This window comes from Callionymus lyra, chromosome 13, assembly GCF_982586985.1.
Source record: "Callionymus lyra chromosome 13, fCalLyr1.hap1.1, whole genome shotgun sequence".
Lineage (NCBI taxonomy): Eukaryota > Metazoa > Chordata > Actinopteri > Syngnathiformes > Callionymidae > Callionymus > Callionymus lyra.
The window spans coordinates 2,271,196-2,293,324 of NC_141830.1; the positions used below are offsets into that span (position 1 = coordinate 2,271,196).

Genomic DNA, 22,129 nt, shown 5'->3' on the forward strand with positions numbered 1-22,129 from the left:
ATATGTTATCAAAAGTTACTTTGTTATCAAGAATATGTTATCAAAAGTTACTTTGTTATCATGAATATGTTATCAAAAGTTACTTTGTTATCATGAATATGTTATCAAAAGTTACTTTGTTATCATGAATATGTTATCAAAAGTTACTTTGTTATCATGAATATGTTATCAAAAGTTACTTTGTTATCGTGAATATGTTATCAAAAGTTACTTTGTTATCATAAATATGTTATCAAAAGTTACTTTGTTATCATGAATATGTTATCAAAAGTTACTTTGTTATCATGGATATGTTATCAAAAGTTACTTTGTTATCATGAATATGTTATCAAAAGTTACTTTGTCATCATGAATATGTTATCAAAAGTTACTTTGTCATTATGAATATGTTATCAAAAGTTACTTTGTTATCATGAATATGTTATCAAAAGTTACTTTATCATGAATATGTTATAAGTTACTTTGTTATCATGAATATGTTATCAAAAGTTACTTTGTCATCATGAATATGTTATAAGTTACTTTGTTATCATGAATATGTTATCAAAAGTTACTTTGTCATCATGAATATGTTATCAAAAGTTACTTTGTCATCATGAATATGTTATCAATCAATCAATCAGAATCCTTTATTGTCCCGTGAGGGGAAATTCGTTTTAACAACAGCAAGAGCAATATACCAAAAAAAAAACACCCAGAAATAAAATATTAAAAAGAAAAGAAAAAATCTAAATAGAATAGAAAATAAATCTGCACTATATTATATACACAATCATATTTACAAAAATAACAAGAAAGGTGCAGTTAGACGATTATCTGGCTGTGTTCTTATTGTGGAGTCTGATGGCAGCAGGGAGGAAGGACCTGCGGTACCTCTCCCTCACACACCTGGGATGGAGCATCCTATCACTGATGGAGCTCCTCAATGCCCTCAGTGTGTGCTGGAGAGGGTGAGACAAGTTCTTCCTCATGGAGGCCAACTTGCTTCCTCCACAGGATCCAGGGGGCGCCCTAGGACGTAACCGGCCTTCTTAATAAGGCTGTCCAGTTTAGCCCTATCCTTTGCTGTCATGCTGCTCCCCCAGCAGACCACACCGTTGAAGATGGCAGAGGCCACTACTGAGTCATAGAATGACTTCAGGAGTGACCCCTGGACACCAAACGACCTCAACCTCCGGAGCAGGTAGAGTCTACTCCGCCCCTTTTTATAAAGAGCAGCAGTGTTATCCACCCAGTCCAGGCGGTTGTTGAGGTGAACACCCAGGAACTTGTAAGACGTGACAATCTCAATGTCCTGTCCCTGGATGTTCAGTGGTGAGGGGGAGATGGAGGGACACCGCCGGAAATCCACAATCAACTCCTTAGTTTTGCTGGAGTTGATCTGGAGGTGGTTTTCCAGGCACTAGTCAACAAAGTCCTGGACAAGTCCCCGGTACGACCCGTCATCCCCGTCCTTAATGAGGCCGACGATGGCGGAGTCGTCCGGGAACTTTTGCAGGTGACTGGTGGGAGACAGGTGTTGGAAGTCTGCAGTGTACAGTGAAAAAAGGAACGGTGCCAACACTGTTCCCTGGGGGACCCCTACACTGCACAGTACAGTCTTCGAAACACCATCCCGGGTCCTCACGAACTGTGGACGGTTGGTGAGGTAGTCCACAATCCAGTCCGTGAGGTGAGTGTCCGCTCCAGACAGCTCCAGCTTGTCCCTCAGGATGTTCGACCTGATGGTATTGAAAGCACTGCTTAGATCCAGGAAAAGGATCCTCACAGTGCTTCCAGGCGACTCCAGGTGAGAAAGTGCTCGGTGGAGAAGGAAGATGATGGCGTCCTCCACGCCGATGTGAGGTTGGTAGGCAAACTGCAACGGATCCATGGAGGAGCGCACCAGAGGACTCGGGTAACTAAGGACCAGCCACTCCAGAGCCTTCATAAGGTGGGATGTCAAGGCCACAGGTCTGTAGCAGCTGGGATCCTTAGGGTGCTGAGTCTTTGGCACCGGTACCACACAGGACGTCTTCCACAGTAGTGGAACTCTTCCCAGGGTCAAGCTCATGTTGAACAGAAGTCCAACAATTTCACATAGCTGGTCAGAGCACGTCTTGAGTACTTTGCCACCGATGCCGTCTGGTCCAGGGGTCTTTGTTGTCCTGGTTCTCCTGAGCTGATTTCTCAACTGGAGAGGTGTGAGGCCATTGTCCCCTGTGGAGTCAGCGGGGGGGCTGAAACAATACAAGCTCGGGGGGGAGGAGAAGGTAAAAGTAGAGGTGTGAATGGTGTAGAAGACGGGGGGGGAGCCGACACCTCAAACCTTGAAAAAGAACCGTTTAAGTTGTCAGCCCAATTCTGATCCCCCGCTGTTACAGAGAGCCTGGTCTGATGTCCGGATATGGATTTCAAACCTCTCCAGACATCTCTGGTGTTGTTATTGGCCAGACTCTCTTCCATCTTCCTCCTGTACCTCTCCTTTCCCTCCCTGATCTTTCTTCTCAGCTCCTTCTGGACTGCCATCAGATCCTCTTTGTTTCCTGACCTAAAGACTCTCATCTTCTCCTTTAAGAGAGCCTTTATATCAGGATTAATCCAGGGTTTGTTGTTGGAGAAGCATCGTACAGTTCTGGTTGGCACAATGCTCTCCACACAGAAGTTGATGTAGTCCGTGACACATGTAGCTAGACTGTCAATATCCTCCTTGTGGGACTCACTGAAGATGCTCCAGTCCGTGGTCTCAAAGCAGACCTGCAGAGCTTCCTCAGCTTCTTCAGACCACTTCTTGACCGAGCGAGTCACTGCTGGTTGCCTGCTCACAAGTGGCTTGTAAACAGGTAGAAGATTATCAAAAGTTACTTTGTTATCATGAATATGTTATCAAAAGTTACTTTGTTATCATGAATATGTTATCAAAAGTTACTTTGTTATCATGAATATGTTATCAAAAGTTACTTTGTTATCATGAATATGTTATCAAAAGTTACTTTGTTATCATGAATATGTTATCAAAAGTTACTTTGTTATCATGAATATGTTATCAAAAGTTACTTTGTTATCATGAATATGTTATCAAAAGTTATTTTGTTATCATGAATATGTTATCAAAAGTTACTTTCTGTGTTTGATGATCTACTGACTCCTTCAAGAAACATCTGTGTTTGATGATCTACTGACTCCTTCAAGAAACATCTCTGTGTTTGATGATCTACTGACTCCTTCAAGAAACATCTGTGTTTGATGATCTACTGACTCCTTCAAGAAACATCTCTGTGTTTGATGATCTACTGACTCCTTCAAGAAACATCTCTGTGTTTGATGATCTACTGACTCCTTCAAGAAACATCTCTGTGTTTGATGATCTACTGACTCCTTCAAGAAACATCTCTGTGTTTGATGATCTACTGACTCCTTCAAGAAACATCTGTGTTTGATGATCTACTGACTCCTTCAAGAAACATCTGTGTTTGATGATCTACTGACTCCTTCAAGAAACATCTCTGTGTTTGATGATCTACTGACTCCTTCAAGAAACATCTGTGTTTGATGATCTACTGACTCCTTCAAGAAACATCTGTGTTTGATGATCTACTGACTCCTTCAAGAAACATCTGTGTTTGATGATCTACTGACTCCTTCAAGAAACATCTGTGTTTGATGATCTACTGACTCCTTCAAGAAACATCTGTGTTTGATGATCTACTGACTCCTTCAAGAAACATCTGTGTTTGATGATCTACTGACTCCTTCAAGAAACATCTGTGTTTGATGATCTACTGACTCCTTCAAGAAACATCTGTGTTTGATGATCTACTGACTCCTTCAAGAAACATCTGTGTTTGATGATCTACTGACTCCTTCAAGATACATCTGTGTTTGATGATCTACTGACTCCTTCAAGAAACATCTGTGTTTGATGATCTACTGACTCCTTCAAGAAACATCTCTGTGTTTGATGATCTACTGACTCCTTCAAGAAACATCTCTGTGTTTGATGATCTACTGACTCCTTCAAGAAACATCTGTGTTTGATGATCTACTGACTCCTTCAAGAAACATCTCTGTGTTTGATGATCTACTGACTCCTTCAAGAAACATCTGTGTTTGATGATCTACTGACTCCTTCAAGAAACATCTCTGTGTTTGATGATCTACTGACTCCTTCAAGAAACATCTGTGTTTGATGATCTACTGACTCCTTCAAGAAACATCTGTGTTTGATGATCTACTGACTCCTTCAAGAAACATCTCTGTGTTTGATGATCTACTGACTCCTTCAAGAAACATCTGTGTTTGATGATCTACTGACTCCTTCAAGAAACATCTGTGTTTGATGATCTACTGACTCCTTCAAGAAACATGTGTGTTTGATGATCTACTGACTCCTTCAAGAAACATCTGTGTTTGATGATCTACTGACTCCTTTAAGAAACATCTGTGATTGATGATCTACTGACTCCTTCAAGAAACATCTGTGTTTGATGATCTACTGACTCCTTCAAGAAACATGTGTGTTTGATGATCTACTGACTCCTTCAAGAAACATCTGTGTTTGATGATCTACTGACTCCTTCAAGAAACATCTGTGTTTGATGATCTACTGACTCCTTCAAGAAACATCTGTGTTTGATGATCTACTGACTCCTTCAAGAAACATCTGTGTTTGATGATCTACTGACTCCTTCAAGAAACATCTGTGTTTGATGATCTACTGACTCCTTCAAGAAACATCTGTGTTTGATGATCTACTGACTCCTTCAAGAAACATCTGTGTTTGATGATCTACTGACTCCTTCAAGAAACATGTGTGTTTGATGATCTACTGACTCCTTCAAGAAACATCTGTGTTTGATGATCTACTGACTCCTTTAAGAAACATCTGTGTTTGATGATCTACTGACTCCTTCAAGAAACATCTGTGTTTGATGATCTACTGACTCCTTCAAGAAACATCTGTGTTTGATGATCTACTGACTCCTTCAAGAAACATCTGTGTTTGATGATCTACTGACTCCTTCAAGAAACATCTGTGTTTGATGATCTACTGACTCCTTCAAGAAACATCTGTGTTTGATGATCTACTGACTCCTTCAAGAAACATCAGTGTTTGATGATCTACTGACTCCTTTAAGAAACATCTGTGTTTGATGATCTACCGACTCCTTTAAGAAACATCTGTGTTTGATGATTTACTGACTCCTTCAAGAAACATCTGTGTTTGATGATCTACTGACTCCTTCAAGAAACATCTGTGTTTGATGATCTACTGACTCCTTCAAGAAACATCTGTGTTTGATGATCTACTGACTCCTTCAAGAAACATCTGTGTTTGATGATCTACTGACTCCTTCAAGAAACATCTGTGTTTGATGATCTACTGACTCCTTCAAGAAACATCTGTGTTTGATGATCTACTGACTCCTTCAAGAAACATCTGTGTTTGATGATCTACTGACTCCTTCAAGAAACATCTGTGTTTGATGATCTACTGACTCCTTCAAGAAACATCTGTGTTTGATGATCTACTGACTCCTTCAAGAAACATCTGTGTTTGATGATCTACTGACTCCTTCAAGAAACATGTGTGTTTGATGATCTACTGACTCCTTCAAGAAACATCTGTGTTTGATGATCTACTGACTCCTTTAAGAAACATCTGTGTTTGATGATCTACTGACTCCTTCAAGAAACATCTGTGTTTGATGATCTACTGACTCCTTCAAGAAACATCTGTGTTTGATGATCTACTGACTCCTTCAAGAAACATCTGTGTTTGATGATCTACTGACTCCTTCAAGAAACATCTGTGTTTGATGATCTACTGACTCCTTCAAGAAACATCTGTGTTTGATGATCTACTGACTCCTTCAAGAAACATCAGTGTTTGATGATCTACTGACTCCTTTAAGAAACATCTGTGTTTGATGATCTACCGACTCCTTTAAGAAACATCTGTGTTTGATGATCTACTGACTCCTTCAAGAAACATCTGTGTTTGATGATCTACTGACTCCTTCAAGAAACATCTGTGTTTGATGATCTACTGACTCCTTCAAGAAACATCTGTGTTTGATGATCTACTGACTCCTTCAAGAAACATCTGTGTTTGATGATCTACTGACTCCTTCAAGAAACATCTGTGTTTGATGATCTACTGACTCCTTCAAGAAACATCTGTGTTTGATGATCTACTGACTCCTTTAAGAAACATCTGTGTTTGATGATCTACTGACTCCTTCAAGAAACATCTGTGTTTGATGATCTACTGACTCCTTCAAGAAACATCTGTGTTTGATGATCTACTGACTCCTTCAAGAAACATCTGTGTTTGATGATCTACTGACTCCTTCAAGAAACATCTGTGTTTGATGATCTACTGACTCCTTTAAGAAACATCTGTGTTTGATGATCTACTGACTCCTTCAAGAAACATCTGTGTTTGATGATCTACTGACTCCTTCAAGAAACATCTGTGTTTGATGATCTACTGACTCCTACAAGAAACATCTGTGTTTGATGATCTACTGACTCCTTCAAGAAACATCTGTGTTTGATGATCTACTGACTCCTTCAAGAAACATCTGTGTTTGATGATCTACTGACTCCTTCAAGAAACATCTGTGTTTGATGATCTACTGACTCCTTCAAGAAACATCTGTGTTTGATGATCTACTGACTCCTTTAAGAAACACCTTAAGACGTTTCTATTTGTTCAGGCTTTTCCTTGATTTTCTGGAACTCCTGTGTTGTTCTCAGTATTATCTTGATCTTTAAAGTATGTACTTTTTTGAGTATTGTTTTGATTGTCTAAGCGCTTTGTGACCCTGGTCTCACTTACTTACTTACTTACATCCTAATTTGTTTTCTTGTAATCTAATCATTCAACTGTTCTCGGGCGGGGGTCACCTTCTCTTCAGGCTTTTAGCCCCCCTTTCCCAGGTGTGTCTTGCTTCGTTCTTTGATCTTACAATTTAAGGTGTGATTTGCAAATAAACAAATGTTTGTTTAAACGGATGTTTGAATTTCCCTGTGTTGTTTCTAATTATGTTCCAAGCTTGTCTTGAATTTGTAGTCAAACGTTCCCGCTCTTAGATCAAGCAAGAAATGTATTCTTTATATTTTGATTGTCTTTTAGCATTAATTTAAGTATGGTGTATACGTATATAATAATATTAATCTATAATTAATTTTAATTTTAACACATATTAAAAAATGTTTTGTTAACTGTGTCTGGATCTGCTGTGCTAGGTATGTGCCCTCTGGCCTGGCTATTTCAACCTCCCCCCTCTATATATCTTCACCCGTCACCGGAGTCTGTATACCTGTGTATTGTATACATTTGTCCCAAACCCACACCTTTTTATTTCTCTCCCGGAGCCCCAGGGATCCACCTCCAGAGCTGCTGCTGATCCAGGGATCCACCTCCAGAGCTGCTGCTGATCCAGGGATCCACCTCCAGAGCTGTTGCTGATCCAGGGATCCACCTCCAGAGCTGTTGCTGATCCAGGGATCCACCTCCAGAGCTGCTGCTGATCCAGGGATCCACCTCCAGAGCTGTTGCTGATCCAGGGATCCACCTCCAGAGCTGTTGCTGATCCAGGGATCCACCTCCAGAGCTGCTGCTGATCCAGGGATCCACCTCCAGAGCTGCTGCTGATCCAGGATCTTCACCACGTCATCAGATCCCGAGTTCTCTCCAGCACCCCCATGGACCCTCCTACACTCTCCTCTTTTCTCTCACTATATCCTCCCTCACTCCTCTCCTTATCCATCTGTCTACCCCCCCCATCCTTCCTCCCAGCCGGTCAAAGCGGCAGGCCGTCAACAATGAGTCTGGTTCCGCTCAAAGCCACCTTAAGACCTCAACTCCCCTGAGGTTTGATTTAAACATGGTTCAACTTTTGCTGCATCACTTATTTACACGGCAAGAAAGCCCCCAACTGCAATAGCAAACAGCAAAGGACTCAAAGGGCAATCCTTGTCTGGTGGATCTGTAGAGGGAAAAGTGTTCTGAATTACTGTTGTATGTACGCACAGAGGCTTGAGGTGAGGCGTATAACAATCTAATCCAGTTGATAAATCTCTTGCTGTATCCAAATCTGTCAAGAGTGTAAAAAAGGTATGACCACTCTACCCGGTCAAAGGCTTTTTCTGTGTCAAGAGATATAACAGCTTCAGCAGTTATGTGACTGGATGAGGTATAGATTATGTTGACTAACCTCCTCAAGTTGAAAAAAAGATTGTCTATTTTTAATGAAGCCTGTTTGATCGTCATCAGATCCTGAGTTCTCTCCAGCACCCCCATGGACCCTCCTACACTCTCCTCTTTTCTCTCACTCTATCCTCCCTCACTCCTCTTCTTATCCATCTGTCTACCCCCCCATCCTTCCTCCCAGCCGGTCAAAGCGGCAGGCCGTCAACAATGAGTCTGGTTCCGCTCGAGGTTTCTGCCTTCTAAAAGGAAGTTTTTCCTCGCCATTGCTCACTGTACAGTGTTTTGTTTCTTGCTCTTTGTTGAATTGCTGGGATCTATTTTTCCTTAATCAACTGTAGTCTTATTTCAACTGTATAGTGTCTTGAGATAACTTTGTTATGATAAGACACTTGAAATAAAATTGAATTGAAATTGAATTGAATCAGGAGAAATAATTACCGGGAGTGACGACTCAAGACGTAAAGCTAGAAGTTTGTATATCAGTTTAAAGTCAACATTCAAGAGGCTGATGGTAAGAAGCACATGACAGAGGGTCTTTGTTCTTCTTAAGAATGGGGGAAATAGAGGCCTGTGTAAGAGTTTGGTGTAGTTTAAGTGAGTCGTATGATTCGTTAAACATGTCGACCAAGGTTGGAGCTAATTTGTGTAAACATTTCTTATAAAATTCTAATGAGTATCATCCGGTCCTGGGCATTTTCCACTTTGCATGGAACTGGCTGCAGTGGAAAGCTCTTCTTTAGTAATACTTGAGTCCATGTTTTTAACTAGTTCTGGGGGTACAAAAGGAATATCAAGTGATCTGAAAAAACTTTCAAAATCTGAAATATCTGCCTTATTCTCTGACTTGTACAGATTTTTGTAGAAGTCTCTGAACTCATTGTTTATCTTTTTATGATCAGTTGCTATTCCAGAAGGCGTTTGAAATTGACTTTTTGTCATGAGGCTGAAATCTGTCGTAACTGATTATGCTAATAATTGACTGGCCTTATCACCATGCTCGTAATAGTTGAATCTAGATTTTAATAACATCTCAGTCGCTTGGTCTGTGGATAATAGTTCAAATTCAGTTTTTAGGGAAAGGCGCTCCTTATAGAGGTCGGGTGACGGGGAGGATCCGTAGATCAAGTCCAGTCTAAGTTTAAGCTCTTTCAACAAACATCTTAAGAGGTTTTTATTTGTTCAGGCTTTTCCTTGATTTTCTGGAAATCCTGTGTTGTTCTCAGTATTATCTTGATCTTTAAAGTATATACTACGTGCTTTGTGATCCTAGTCTGGAAAAGCGCTATATAAATACAAATTACTTACTATTTAAGTCAAATTTCCTGTCCGGGAGGTCCTCTCTTTCCGGCCAAATTGTTCTTTTAAGTTCCCTGTTCCCGATCACCCACTGAGAGACATCATAGTTTGTCTTCCTGTAATCTAATTATTCAAATGTTTTCGGGCGGGGGTCACCTTCTCTTCCGTCTTTCACTCCCCCTTTCCCGGGTGTGTCTTGCTTTGTTCTTTGATATAAAATTTAAGGTGTGATTTGCAGATAAACGGATGTTTGAATTTTCCTGTGTCGTATCTAATTCTGTTCCAAGCTTATCTTGAAACAGTGTGAATCAGACCGGAGCATGATCTGAAATAACAATTGCTTCATAAACTCTGTCTAAGTTTAAGCTCTTTCAACAAACATCTTAAGAGGTTTTTATTTGTTCAGGTTTTTCCGTGATTTTCTGGAAATCCTGTGTTGTTCTCAGTATTATCTTGATCTTTAAAGTATATACTACATGCTTTGTGATCCTAGTCTGGAAAAGCGCTATATAAATACAAATTACTTACTATTTAAGTCAAATTTCCTGTCCGGGAGGTCCTCTCTTTCCGGCCAAATTGTTCTTTTAAGTTCCCTGTTCCCGATCACCCACTGAGAGACATCATAGTTTGTCTTCCTGTAATCTAATTATTCAAATGTTTTCGGGCGGGGGTCACCTTCTCTTCCGTCTTTCACTCCCCCTTTCCCGGGTGTGTCTTGCTTTGTTCTTTGATATAAAATTGAAGGTGTGATTTGTAGATAAACGGATGTTTTGAATTTTCCTGTGTCGTATCTAATTCTGTTCCAAGCTTATCTTGAAACAGTGTGAATCAGACCGGAGCATGATCTGAAATAACAATTGCTTCATATGTGGTGGATTTTATCTCAGGCAGAAATCGGTTGTCAACAAGAAAATAATCTAAAGGTGTGAAAGTGTGGTGAACATTTGAGAAGAATGAATAGGCTTTAGCGGTGGGATTTTGATATCGCCAATGGTCAATTACTGAAAATTGCTCCTTAAACATTTGGATAATTTTGGCTGACCGGTAAACAACTTCGAAAAGAAGAGCGATGGAGTTTTGGGTCTAGCCAGCAATTAAAGTCTCCTCCAAATATACACATTGATGACCATGACTGGAGTGTGGCAAAGTTTCCCAACAACCGACTGATTTGTGCAACAGAATAGCCACTCCCCTGGACTTGCCGTGGAATGAAGACCGATAATTCTGACCAATCCAACTGCACTTCAGCTTTCTTTGGTCTGAATTTTTAAGATGAGTCTCTTGTAAATAGACATTTTCAAATGATTCAATGTCAGACTGAGCCTGAGAAACCTGGGTGTTGTATTTGATAAAGACATGTCTCTTGTTCAACACTGAAGAAAACTGACCAGAAACTGTTTCCTTCAACTGAGAAAAATCTCTAAACTTAGGAAAATGTTGTCGGAACATGATCTGGATCTTGTAATCCATGCGTTTGTTTCTTTCTCAAGTAGAAGAACTCACATCTCTCCGGTCCTTAAAACTCTTCACTGGCTTCCAGTTTCTTTCAGGATCAACTTTAAAATTCTGGTTCTTACTTTCAGAGCTATTCATGGTCAGGCTCCTCCTTACATCACTGATCTGATCCAGCCTTACACCCCAGCTCGGGCTCTGAGGTCTGTGGATCAAAATCGACTTATGGTTCCACGCACACGGCTCAGAACCAGAGGAGAGAAATCTTTTCAGGCTGTTGCTCCTAAGCTTTGGAACCATCTTCTCTCTCTTTGGGCTTGATGGAGTCTACTGACTCCTTTAAGAAACATCTTAAGACGTTTCTATTTGTTCAGGCTTTTCCTTGATTTTCTGGAACTCCTGTGTTGTTCTCAGTATTATCTTGATCTTTAAAGTATGTACTTTTTTGAGTATTGTTTTGATTGTCTAAGCGCTTTGTGACCCTGGTCTCACTTACTTACTTACTTACATCCTAATTTGTTTTCTTGTAATCTAATCATTCAACTGTTCTCGGGCGGGGGTTATCTTCTCTTCCGTCTTTTAGCCCCCCTTTCCCAGGTGTGTCTTGCTTCGTTCTTTGATCTTACAATTTAAGGTGTGATTTGCAAATAAACAAATGTTTGTTTAAACGGATGTTTGAATTTTCCTGTGTTGTTTCTAATTCTGTTCCAAGCTTGTCTTGAATGTGTAGTCAAACGTTCCCGCTCCTAGATCAAGCAAGAAATGTATTCTTTATATTTTGATTATCTTTTAGCATTAATTTAAGTATGTCGCTACGTATATAATAATTTTAATCTATAATTAATTTTAATTTTAACACATATTAAAAAATGTTTTGTTAACTGTGTCTGGATCTGCTGTGCTAGGTATGTGCCCTCTGGCCTGGCTATTTCAACCTCCCCCCCCTCTCCCCTCTATATATCTTCACCCGTCACCGGAGTCTGTATACCTGTGTATTGTCTACATTTGTCCCAAACCCACACCTTTTTATTTCTCTCCCGGAGCCCCAGGGATCCACCTCCAGAGCTGCTCCTGATCCAGGGATCCACCTCCAGAGCTGTTGCTGATCCAGGGATCCACCTCCAGAGCTGTTGCTGATCCAGGGATCCACCTCCAGAGCTGCTGCTGATCCAGGGATCAACCTCCAGAGCTGCTGCTGATCCAGGGATCCACCTCCAGAGCTGCTGCTGATCCAGGGATCCACCTCCAGAGCTGTTGCTGATCCAGGGATCCACCTCCAGAGCTGCTGCTGATCCAGGGATCCACTTCCAGAGCTGTTGCTGATCCAGGGATCCACCTCCAGAGCTGTTGCTGATCCAGGGATCCACCTCCAGAGCTGCTGCTGATCCAGGGATCCACCTCCAGAGCTGCTGCTGATCCAGGGATCCACCTCCAGACTTGTTGCTGATCCAGGGATCCACCTCCAGAGCTGCTGCTGATCCAGGATCTTCACCACGTCATCAGATCCCGAGTTCTCTCCAGCACCGCCATGGACCCTCCTACACTCTCCTCTTTTCTCTCACTATATCCTCCCTCACTCCTCTCCTTATCCATCTGTCTACCCCCCCCATCCTTCCTCCCAGCCGGTCAAAGCGGCAGGCCGTCAACAATGAGTCTGGTTCCGCTCAAAGCCACCTTAAGACCTCAACTCCCCTGAGGTTTGATTTAAACATGGTTCAACTCTTGCTGCATCACTTATTTACATGGTAAGAAAGCCCCCAACTGCAATAGCAAACAGCAAAGGACTCAAAGGGCAATCCTTGTCTGGTGGATCTGTAGAGCGAAAAGTGTTCTGAATTACTGTTTGTACGCACAGAGGCTTGAGGTGAGGAGTATAACAATCTAATCCAGTTGATAAATCTCTTGCTGTATCCAAATCTGTCAAGAGTGTAAAAAAGGTATGGCCACTCTACCCGGTCAAAGGCTTTTTCTGCGTCAAGAGATATAACAGCTTCAGCAGTTATGTGACTGGATGAGGTATAGATTATGTTGACTAACCTCCTCAAGTTAAAAAAAAGATTGTCTATTTTTAATGAAGCCTGTTTGATCGTCATCAGATCCCGAGTTCTCTCCAGCACCCCCATGGACCCTCCTACACTCTCCTCTTTTCTCTCACTCTATCCTCCCTCACTCCTCTCCTTATCCATCTGTCTACCCCCCCATCCTTCCTCCCAGCCGGTCAAAGCGGCAGGCCGTCAACAATGAGTCTGGTTCCGCTCGAGGTTTCTGCTTCTAAAAGGAAGTTTTTCCTCGCCATTGCTCACTGTACAGTGTTTTGTTTCTTGCTCTTTGTTGAATTGCTGGATCTATTTTTCCTTAATCAACTGTAGTCTTATTTCAACTGTATAGTGTCTTGAGATAACTTTGTTATGATAAGACACTTCAGGAGAAATAATTACCGGGAGTGACGACTCAAGACGTAAAGCTAGAAGTTTGTATATCAGTTTAAAGTCAACATTCAAGAGGCTGATGGTAAGAAGCACATGACAGAGGGTCTTCTAATGAGTATCATCCGGTCCTGGGAATTTTCCACTTTGCATGGAACTGGCTGCAGTGGAAAGCTCTTCTTTAGTGATGCTTGAGTCCATGTTTTTAACTAGTTCTGGGGGTACAAAAGGAATATCAAGTGATCTGAAAAAACTTTCAAAATCTGAAATATCTGCCTTATTCTCTGACTTGTATAGACTTTTGTAGAAGTCTCTGAACTCATTGTTTATCTTTTTATGATCAGTTGCTTTTCCAGAAGGCGTTTGAATTTGAGTTTTTGTCGTGAGGCTGAAATCTGTCGTAACTGATATGCTAATAATTGACTGGCCTTATCACCATGCTCGTAATAGTTGAATCTAGATTTTAATAACATCTCAGTCGCTTGGTCTGTGGATAATAGTTCAAATTCAGTTTTTAGGGAAAGGCGCTCCTTATAGAGGTCAGGTGACGGGGAGGATCCGTAGATCAAGTCCAGTCTAAGTTTAAGCTCTTTCAACAAACATCTTAAGAGGTTTTTATTTGTTCAGGCTTTTCCTTGATTTTCTGGAAATCCTGTGTTGTTCTCAGTATTATCTTGATCTTTAAAGTATATACTACGTGCTTTGTGACCCTAGTCTGGAAAAGCGCTATATAAATACAAATTACTTACTATTTAAGTCAAATTTCCTGTCCGGGAGGTCGTCTCTTTCCGGCCAAATTGTTCTTTTAAGTTCCCTGTTCCCGATCACCCACTGAGAGACATCATAGTTTGTCTTCCTGTAATCTAATTATTCAAATGTTTTCGGGCGGGGGTCACCTTCTCCTCTGTCTTTCACTCCCCCTTTCCCGGGTGTGTCTTGCTTTGTTCTTTGATATAAAATTTAAGGTGTGATTTGCAGATAAACGGATGTTTTGAATTTTCCTGTGTCGTATCTAATTCTGTTCCAAGCTTATCTTGAAACAGTGTGAATCAGACCGGAGCATGATCTGAAATAACAATTGCTTCATAAACTCTGTCTAAGTTTAAGCTCTTTCAACAAACATCTTAAGAGATTTTGATTTGTTCAGGCTTTTCCTTGATTTTCTGGAAATCCTGTGTTGTTCTCAGTATTATCTTGATCTTTAAAGTATATACTACGTGCTTTGTGACCCTAGTCTGGAAAAGCGCTATATAAATACAAATTACTTACTATTTAAGTCAAATTTCCTGTCCGGGAGGTCGTCTCTTTCCGGCCAAATTGTTCTTTTAAGTTCCCTGTTCCCGATCACCCACTGAGAGACATCATAGTTTGTCTTCCTGTAATCTAATTATTCAAATGTTTTCGGGCGGGGGTCACCTTCTCTTCCGTCTTTCACTCCCCCTTTCCCGGGTGTGTCTTGCTTTGTTCTTTGATATAAAATTTAAGGTGTGATTTGCAGATAAACGGATGTTTTGAATTTTCCTGTGTCGTATCTAATTCTGTTCCAAGCTTATCTTGAAACAGTGTGAATCAGACCGGAGCATGATCTGAAATAACAATTGCTTCATATGTGGTGGATTTTATCTCAGGCAGAAATCGGTTGTCAACAAGAAAATAATCTATACGTGTGAAAGTGTGGTGGACATTTGAGAAGAATGAATAGGCTTTAGCGGTGGGATTTTGATATCGCCAAGGGTCAATTACTGAAAATTACTCCTTAAACATTTGGATAATTTTGGCTGACCGTTAGGGTAAACAACTTCGAATAGAAGAGCGATCGAGTTTTGGGTCTAGCCAGCAATTAAAGTCTCCTCCAAATATACACATTGATGACCATGACTGGAGTGTGGCAAAGTTTCCCAACAACAATAAGATAACGCCCATTTGGATCCGTTATTGTTCTTGTGCATTCAAAGGGGACTGATTTGTGCAACAGAATAGCCACTCCCCTGGACTTGCCGTGGAATGAAGACCGATAATTCTGACCAATCCAACTGCACTTCAGGTTTCTTTGGTCTGAATTTTTAAGATGAGTCTCTTGTAAATAGACAATTTCAAATGATTCAATGTCAAACTGAGCCTGAGAAACCTGGGTGTTGTATTTGATAAAGACATGTCTCTTGTTCAACACTGCAGAAAACTGACCAGAAACTGTTTCCTTCAACTGAGAAAAATCTCTAAACTTAGGAAAATGTTGTCACAACATGATCTGGATCTTATAATCCATGCGTTTGTTTCTTCTCGTCTGGACTATTGTAACAGTTTGTTTTCATGTCTTAACAAGAAGGATCGTCTCGCCTGCAGTTGATGCAAAACTCTGCAGCGAGAATTCTGACCCGCTCAAGTAGTAGAACTCACATTTCTCCTTCAAACTCTTCACTGGCTTCCAGTTTCTTTCAGGATCAACTTTAAAATTCTGGTTCTTACTTTCAGATCTATTCATGGTCAGGCTCCTCCTTACATCACTGATCTGATCCAGCCTTACACCCCAGCTCGGGCTCTGAGGTCTGTGGATCAGAATCTACTTATGGTTCCACGCACACGGCTCAGGACCAGAGGAGAGAAATCTTTTCAGGCTGTTGCTCCTAAGCTTTGGAACGATCTTCTCTCTCTTTGCTCTTGATGGATCTACTGACTCCTTTAAGAAACATCTTAAGACGTTTCTATTTGTTCAGGCTTTTCCTTGAATTTCTCGAACTCCTGTGTTGTTCTCAGTATTATCTTGATCTTTAAAGTATGTACTTTTTTGAGTATTGTTTTGATTGTTTAAGCGCTTTGTGACCCTGGTCTCGAAAAGCGCTATATAAATAAATATTACTTACTTACTTACTTACTTACTTACTTACTTACTTACTTACTTACTTACTTACTTACTTACTTACTTACTTACTTACTTACTTTAAAAAAGCCACTTCATGTTCACTGGGCTGCGAAGAAACGAAGGCAGTCGTGTCTCTGATGAAAATGGCCTCTTTCCCTGTCAGACCTCCAGTCAACGCTCTGGCTCTTTGTTGCTCTTTAAGTTTGAACCATGCCCTTTCCCTCTTATTTATAATTCCTCTCGCAGGAAAATATGATTGCTTCCCTCTCACTGGTCAAAGTGCTCCAAACTTATGTCATTAACTTCTGTGCCTCCAGCTCCTTTTTTATTTATTTTTTCCCTTTTTAAATCTAGTCTGTGGATTTGTGTTGGCCTGTTCAGTTTTAGTTAGTATTCCCGTGAGATATGCTTCATTATTTAATGTAAAATCATCCAAATGTCGTCCAACAAATAATTAATATTTTTTTATTATGAGGGCAAATATGTGAAGAACTATTTAGTGTTAAAATGTTTATGGAAACTACTCATGTTCATCTCATCCCCATCAGACTCTTCATCACTCCCTCAATGTTGTGGTTCAAATAAATATGTCTGCAGTCTTCGGTTAGTATCAACTCTTCTTCATCCCTCCATTTTCTACCTCAACAACTAACCTCAACTCACTGAAATCTTCACTTTCAAAGTATGGTGCTCTCAATACGCCAATGGCCCTTCTTACTGTACGACTTTCCCATGTCCTAAGTAGAAGGATTGGAAAGAATGTGCAGCAAGTTTCTGCGAAAATGGCTGGGAGTTCCTCCATCTTTTAGCGCAGTTAACCTGTATAGCAATACATCCAAGCTTCCCTGTTTCACCAGTGGTGGAGGAGATCAAGGCCACTAAGGCAAGGGCAGTCAGTACACTCCCTTTGTCCAAGGATGGGAAGGTCCGGCATGCAAGCAAAAACATTAAATGCGGCAGGAAGTGGAAGCACCAACAAGCTGTGATCGATGCAGAATCCCACTGGAAACACCAGGAAATCGTAGGCGTTATATGCCAGGGACGCCTGGGCCTTGGTCACTACAGGGGGAGCAGGTGGGGCAAAGCTGATGCTGGAGCCAAAAGAGGCCTTGTCGTTAAAAGAGTCTGGGAGGCAGCAGTAGAGGATTGTCGGGTGAAGGCAATCGGACTGGCCTCTCACGGTCGATGGATGCAGTGGGACCAGGCACAGGAGCGGCCAATGTCTTGGAAGGAGCTGGGGCAAACGGACCAAGATAATTTGAGCTTTCTCCTGCATTCTGTGACTGAACTGTTGCCCACCCCAACCAACATGAAGATCTGGGGCAAAGAATAAGGGTCATCATGCAATGTGCAGCATCTGCCTGCACGCTTAATCACATCCTCACGGCGTGCCCAAAAGCGCGGCAGAAGGCCGCTACAGATGATGGCATGATAAGGTCCTTTTGGAAATTGCTAATTGGGTGGACCAGCAACGGGTCAACGCCAACAACAAACAAGCTTGTCTGCTTGAAACCATAACCTTCTTAAGGGAAGGGGAGACGTCTCATACGACTAGCAGAATGGTAAAGCATCTACCTTCTATCTTGCAACGTGCCCCCGTATGGGAGCTGAACGTGGACATGGTCTTGCTGTCCAGGAGCACAAAAAACACCATAGTGGTAGAGCTCACAGGGCCCTAGGAAGAAAGAATGGACTTGGCTCATCAAGCAAGCCAAGTACCAAGACCTGATTGATGAAGCCGTCCCAAAAGGATGGCACGTAACAAGCTTCCGCATTGAAGTCAGCTGCCGCGGTTTTCTCGCAAAGTCGGTGCGTTTATTTCCCAGAGGATGGGGCTGGAGCCCAAACAACTGAAGAAGGCCACCAGGGATATAGCCACAGTAGCCGAATCCAGCTCAAGATGGCTGTGGATAAAGAGAGCTCACTGCTGGAACCTTTCCTCAGGCGAAGCCTAGTCAGTCTTCTCTGCCCCAGTCAGGCGGGGTGTACAGGTTAAGGGGCGAAACATCGGTGAACCTGAGATGCCTGGGGCGATGCGGAGGAGTTTCACATGTGGCTGCTTGAAGGAACACCATACCAAAAGTAAGTAAGTAAGTAAGTCATTTTTATTTGTACAGCGCTTTTCCAGACCAGGGTCACAAAGCGCTTAAACAATCAAAACAATATTCAATAAAGTATACATTTTAAAGGTCAAGATAAAACTGATAGGACGACCTGCACCTGTTTTTGAGTAGTTCCGCAGTAATAGCTTGTGGTAAAGCATTTTCAATGTTTACTTCACCGATCAGCCATTATTTTGACATCTATGGTTCCATTGATGACGTCAGATACACATTAGTCAGTGACCCACTTACCACAACATCACACTCTTCTGCATCACAATGTGTCATAACAGAAAAAAAACAGCAATCTTTCTAGTAATGTAATAAATATCAGGTACCTGGAACTTCTAGTCTTCGTTTAGTCAGAGTTTTCAAGGTTTTAGTTCAGTTTTAGTCAACAAAAGTGTAACGTTTTAATTAAGTTTTCTTTAATTAAAATTGTATTTAAATAAAGTTAAATATAATTATAAAGTTTACAAACATAGAGATGAAATCTTTCAATCCCTGTCGTCCATCTTTTTATACTGGAGGCAGGACTGTGAGAATGTCGCATCATTGCTGACATCAGCATCAAGTCTCCGGGACCCTGAGCCGTGTGTCTTTGGATCCCTCCTTCTAAAAGCTTTTCAAGAGTCTCCTGGACCTGACAACCACAATCACCTGGGCCGTATGTCATGCTTTCATGCTTCTTCTACACCTCATTTGTTGTGAATCGGGAGAGTTGGAAAACAGCAAGGGAAGCACTTCTCACCTACAGCAGCAATAATCCAACATATGGACGATTTCCATTACCTTTAATCGAGAGTTGGACCAGAGCCCGACTCAAGAAGCCATTCCATTTTGGGTCAGGTTTGGACTATTTCATTAAAACAAGCAGAAATATGAGCCGAGAACAGGTCGCCTCTAAAAGCTTTGCTGTGGATCAGGATGGAGGAAGTGGAGCTACTTTTTAAATTGAATGTCTGTTTAAAACCATCATGATTTTTTTCGCTGGGTCGTTTCTGGCTCCAGATTATGAAGAAAAAATCAAATCAAAAATGTTTCACAGGTTCACCAGAGAGTCAAAGGTATTGCGTATCAAGCCAGGACACGAGCCAGAGTTGTTTCCAGCCGTGAGCCATCATGGGAAGATAAGAAGGTGGTGATACTTTTATCTTCTGACTTTGTGCAGGTCGTTTTTCTCACAAGCTTCCCTGACCTATATTCTTCAACCCAGCAGCAAATAAGGAAACTTATCTTGTTGTTTCCATCAGGGTTCTACCGAGAGTTTGTCTTGGCAGCTGCCCCCAACAACTTGAGCATGTGACCGTGAAGATGAAACATGACTTGGGAATAACTGCAGTGATGAACTTCCAGACAGAAGCGGACATTGTTAAAAACTCACACGGCTGCAGGAGGACCCGAGAAGAATCCATGAGTCCAGAGACCATGACGCGTCTCTACCAAGACACAGGCCTCGCCTACGTGTGGATGTCGACGCCAGACATGAGTACCGAGGGTGAGGTCTCGTAACACGCGTGACCATCTTCTTATGTCATGTTGAAGTCTTGCATGAAGCTAACAGAGACGGTGTCTTCATTCCAGGCCGAGTACAGATGCTTCCTCAGGCTGTGATTCTTCTTCATGGCCTCCTTGAGAACGGTCACACCGTCTACCTTCACTGTAATGCCGGCGTTGGCCGATCAACGGCAGCTGTGTGCGGCCTCCTCATGTACGTCTTCAGCTGGAGCGTGAGAAAAGTCCAGTACTTTGTTTCCTTCAAGCAGCCGGCCGTCTACATCGACGAGGTAGCTCTGGTTCAGGCTCGAACAGACTTCCTCCAGAAGTTTGGACGTGTACGAACAGAGAGCTTTTTGTCAAAGACTCTCCACTACGAATCCTTCGTCAAGGCACCATTTAAAACGGTCAAAACAGGAGTCCGTTCCGGTCGCTCCAACACGCCGTCACTTCAAGTTCTTATACTTCGCTTTGTGGAGAAAGATGGTCAATTGAGAGTGTGTCACGGGTCGTTTATTCACCACTTCAAGTCAAACAAAATACAAGCTTTACAATCGCAACCGGACACACTTCCTCTCGGCGACTGTACAGTTTAATAGTCTCTTTCCGGCAAATGGCTCTTTCAAGTTGCCTGTGTCTCGATCACCCGCAGAGAGAACTTCCTATCTTGCCCTCTTGTAATCCATCATTCAAATGATCTCGGGTGGGGGCCTCCGTCTTCCAGCCCCCCCTGCCGGATGTGTGCCACTTCGTTCTTTGATCCACGACCCAAGGTGTGAAAAGGCAGACAAACAGACGTTTTTTTAAATAACCGGTGTTATGTCTCTAATTCTGTTTCAAGCTTGTCTTGAAACAGTGTAAATCAGTCTGGAGTGAAATGTTGATTGTGAATGTGTATTTAAACGTTTAAGCTCTTAGATGAAGCGAGTTATTTATACTTTATATTTTGATTATCTTTTAGCATTAATTTAAGTATGGCGTATACGTATAGTGTATAATAATTTTATTCTAACAACTCTCCTGAAGTCCACAACGACCTCCTTAGTCTTCTCTACGTTCAGGTGGAGATTATTGTTTTGCACCACGTGGTCAGTTGACCTCACACCTGTAGACCGTCTCATCGCTGTTGTTGATGAGACGGTCTACAGGTGTGTCGTCCGCAAACTTGATGAAGAAGTTGGAGCTGGATGATGGGGTGCAGTCATGGGTCAGCAGAGTGAAGAGGAGGGGGCTCAGCACACATCCTTGGGGGGCTGTGTTCAGTGTAATGGTGCTGGAGGTGTTACTGCCGACCTGCACTGTCTGTGGTCTCCCCGTCAAGAAGTCCAACAGCCAGTTGCACAGGGAGGTGTTGAGTCCCAACTGGTCCAGTTTGAGGATGAGCTGCTGATGATGGTGTTGATGCTAAAGTCGATGAACAACAATCTGACGTACGAGTCTTTAGTCTCCAGTTGGTTGAGGGCTGAGTGGAGGGCAGCAGAGATGGCATCATCAGTCGAGCGGTTAGACCAATATGCAAACTGGAAGGGGTCCAGGGCGGGGGGGAGCTCAGACTTCATGTGCTGCAGGACTAGCCGCTCGAAGAACTAGATGAGGATTGGAGTAATCGGATCGGGCGGTAGTCGTTGTAGCTGGAGAGGGACGACTTCTTCGGGACCGGGATGATGATGGTGGCTTTGAGGCGTGTTGGAAAATTTGTCTAGACTTTTGTAATTACATGAGGACGAACACGCATCAGAGATGATATGATCAGTTGTGAAATCAAGTGGAGTAGGAGTGGTCGGTTCAATCTCCCGAGGGCTCCATTGCAAACCGGTTTACCTTTGAAGATGGTGTCGAATAACAGTGTTAAACCAGAAGAAGGTTTGTCTTTCTTTCTCTTATTATTATTAAGTTATATCATATTCTAGTAGGAAAATAAATACATTAACTGGGTGTTCACCTCAACAATAAACTGAACTGGTCCACACATATCAACGCCGTGTACAAGAAGGGCCGAAGTCGCCTCCACCTCCTGGGGAGACTGAGGTCCTTCGGAGTGTGCAGACCACTTTTAAGAACCTTCTATGACTCCGTGGTAGCCTCTGCTATCCACTACGCTGTGGTCTGCTGGGGAGCAGGCAGCACGGACCGGGACAGGCAGAGACTGAACAGGCTGGTCACGAGGGCCGGCTCTGTCCTGGGCCGCTCGCTGGACTCGGTGGAGGAGGTGGGAGAGAGGACACCCTCCAGACTATCCTCCATCAGGGACAACGCTCTCCACCCACTGCACCTGACCGTGGAGGAGCAGCTCCTT

At 42.3% G+C, this 22,129-nt stretch overlaps 1 protein-coding gene across 1 annotated transcript; it reads left to right on the forward strand.

Moving 5' to 3' along the window:
- The first annotated feature begins 18,063 nt into the window (after window positions 1-18,063).
- On the forward strand, window positions 18,064-21,223 carry LOC148066963 (laforin-like). Its single transcript, XM_087806343.1, has 5 exons — window positions 18,064-18,114; window positions 18,179-18,225; window positions 19,590-19,834; window positions 19,921-20,262; window positions 20,982-21,223. The coding sequence occupies exons 1-5, from the start codon at window positions 18,064-18,066 to the stop codon at window positions 21,221-21,223; spliced, it is 927 nt and encodes a 308-aa protein (XP_087662469.1).
- The last annotated feature ends 906 nt before the right edge of the window (window positions 21,224-22,129 follow it).

Coding starts and splice junctions, on each gene's coding strand:
- LOC148066963 (XM_087806343.1), top strand. CDS start 18,064: ATGGGGCTGGAGCCCAAACAACTGAAGAAGGCCACCAGGGATATAGCC. Junction 18,115..18,178: donor CCACCAGGGATATAGCCACA/GTAGCCGAATCC, acceptor ACCTTTCCTCAG/GCGAAGCCTAGTCAGTCTTC. Junction 20,263..20,981: donor CAAAACAGGAGTCCGTTCCG/GTCGCTCCAACA, acceptor GACGGTCTACAG/GTGTGTCGTCCGCAAACTTG.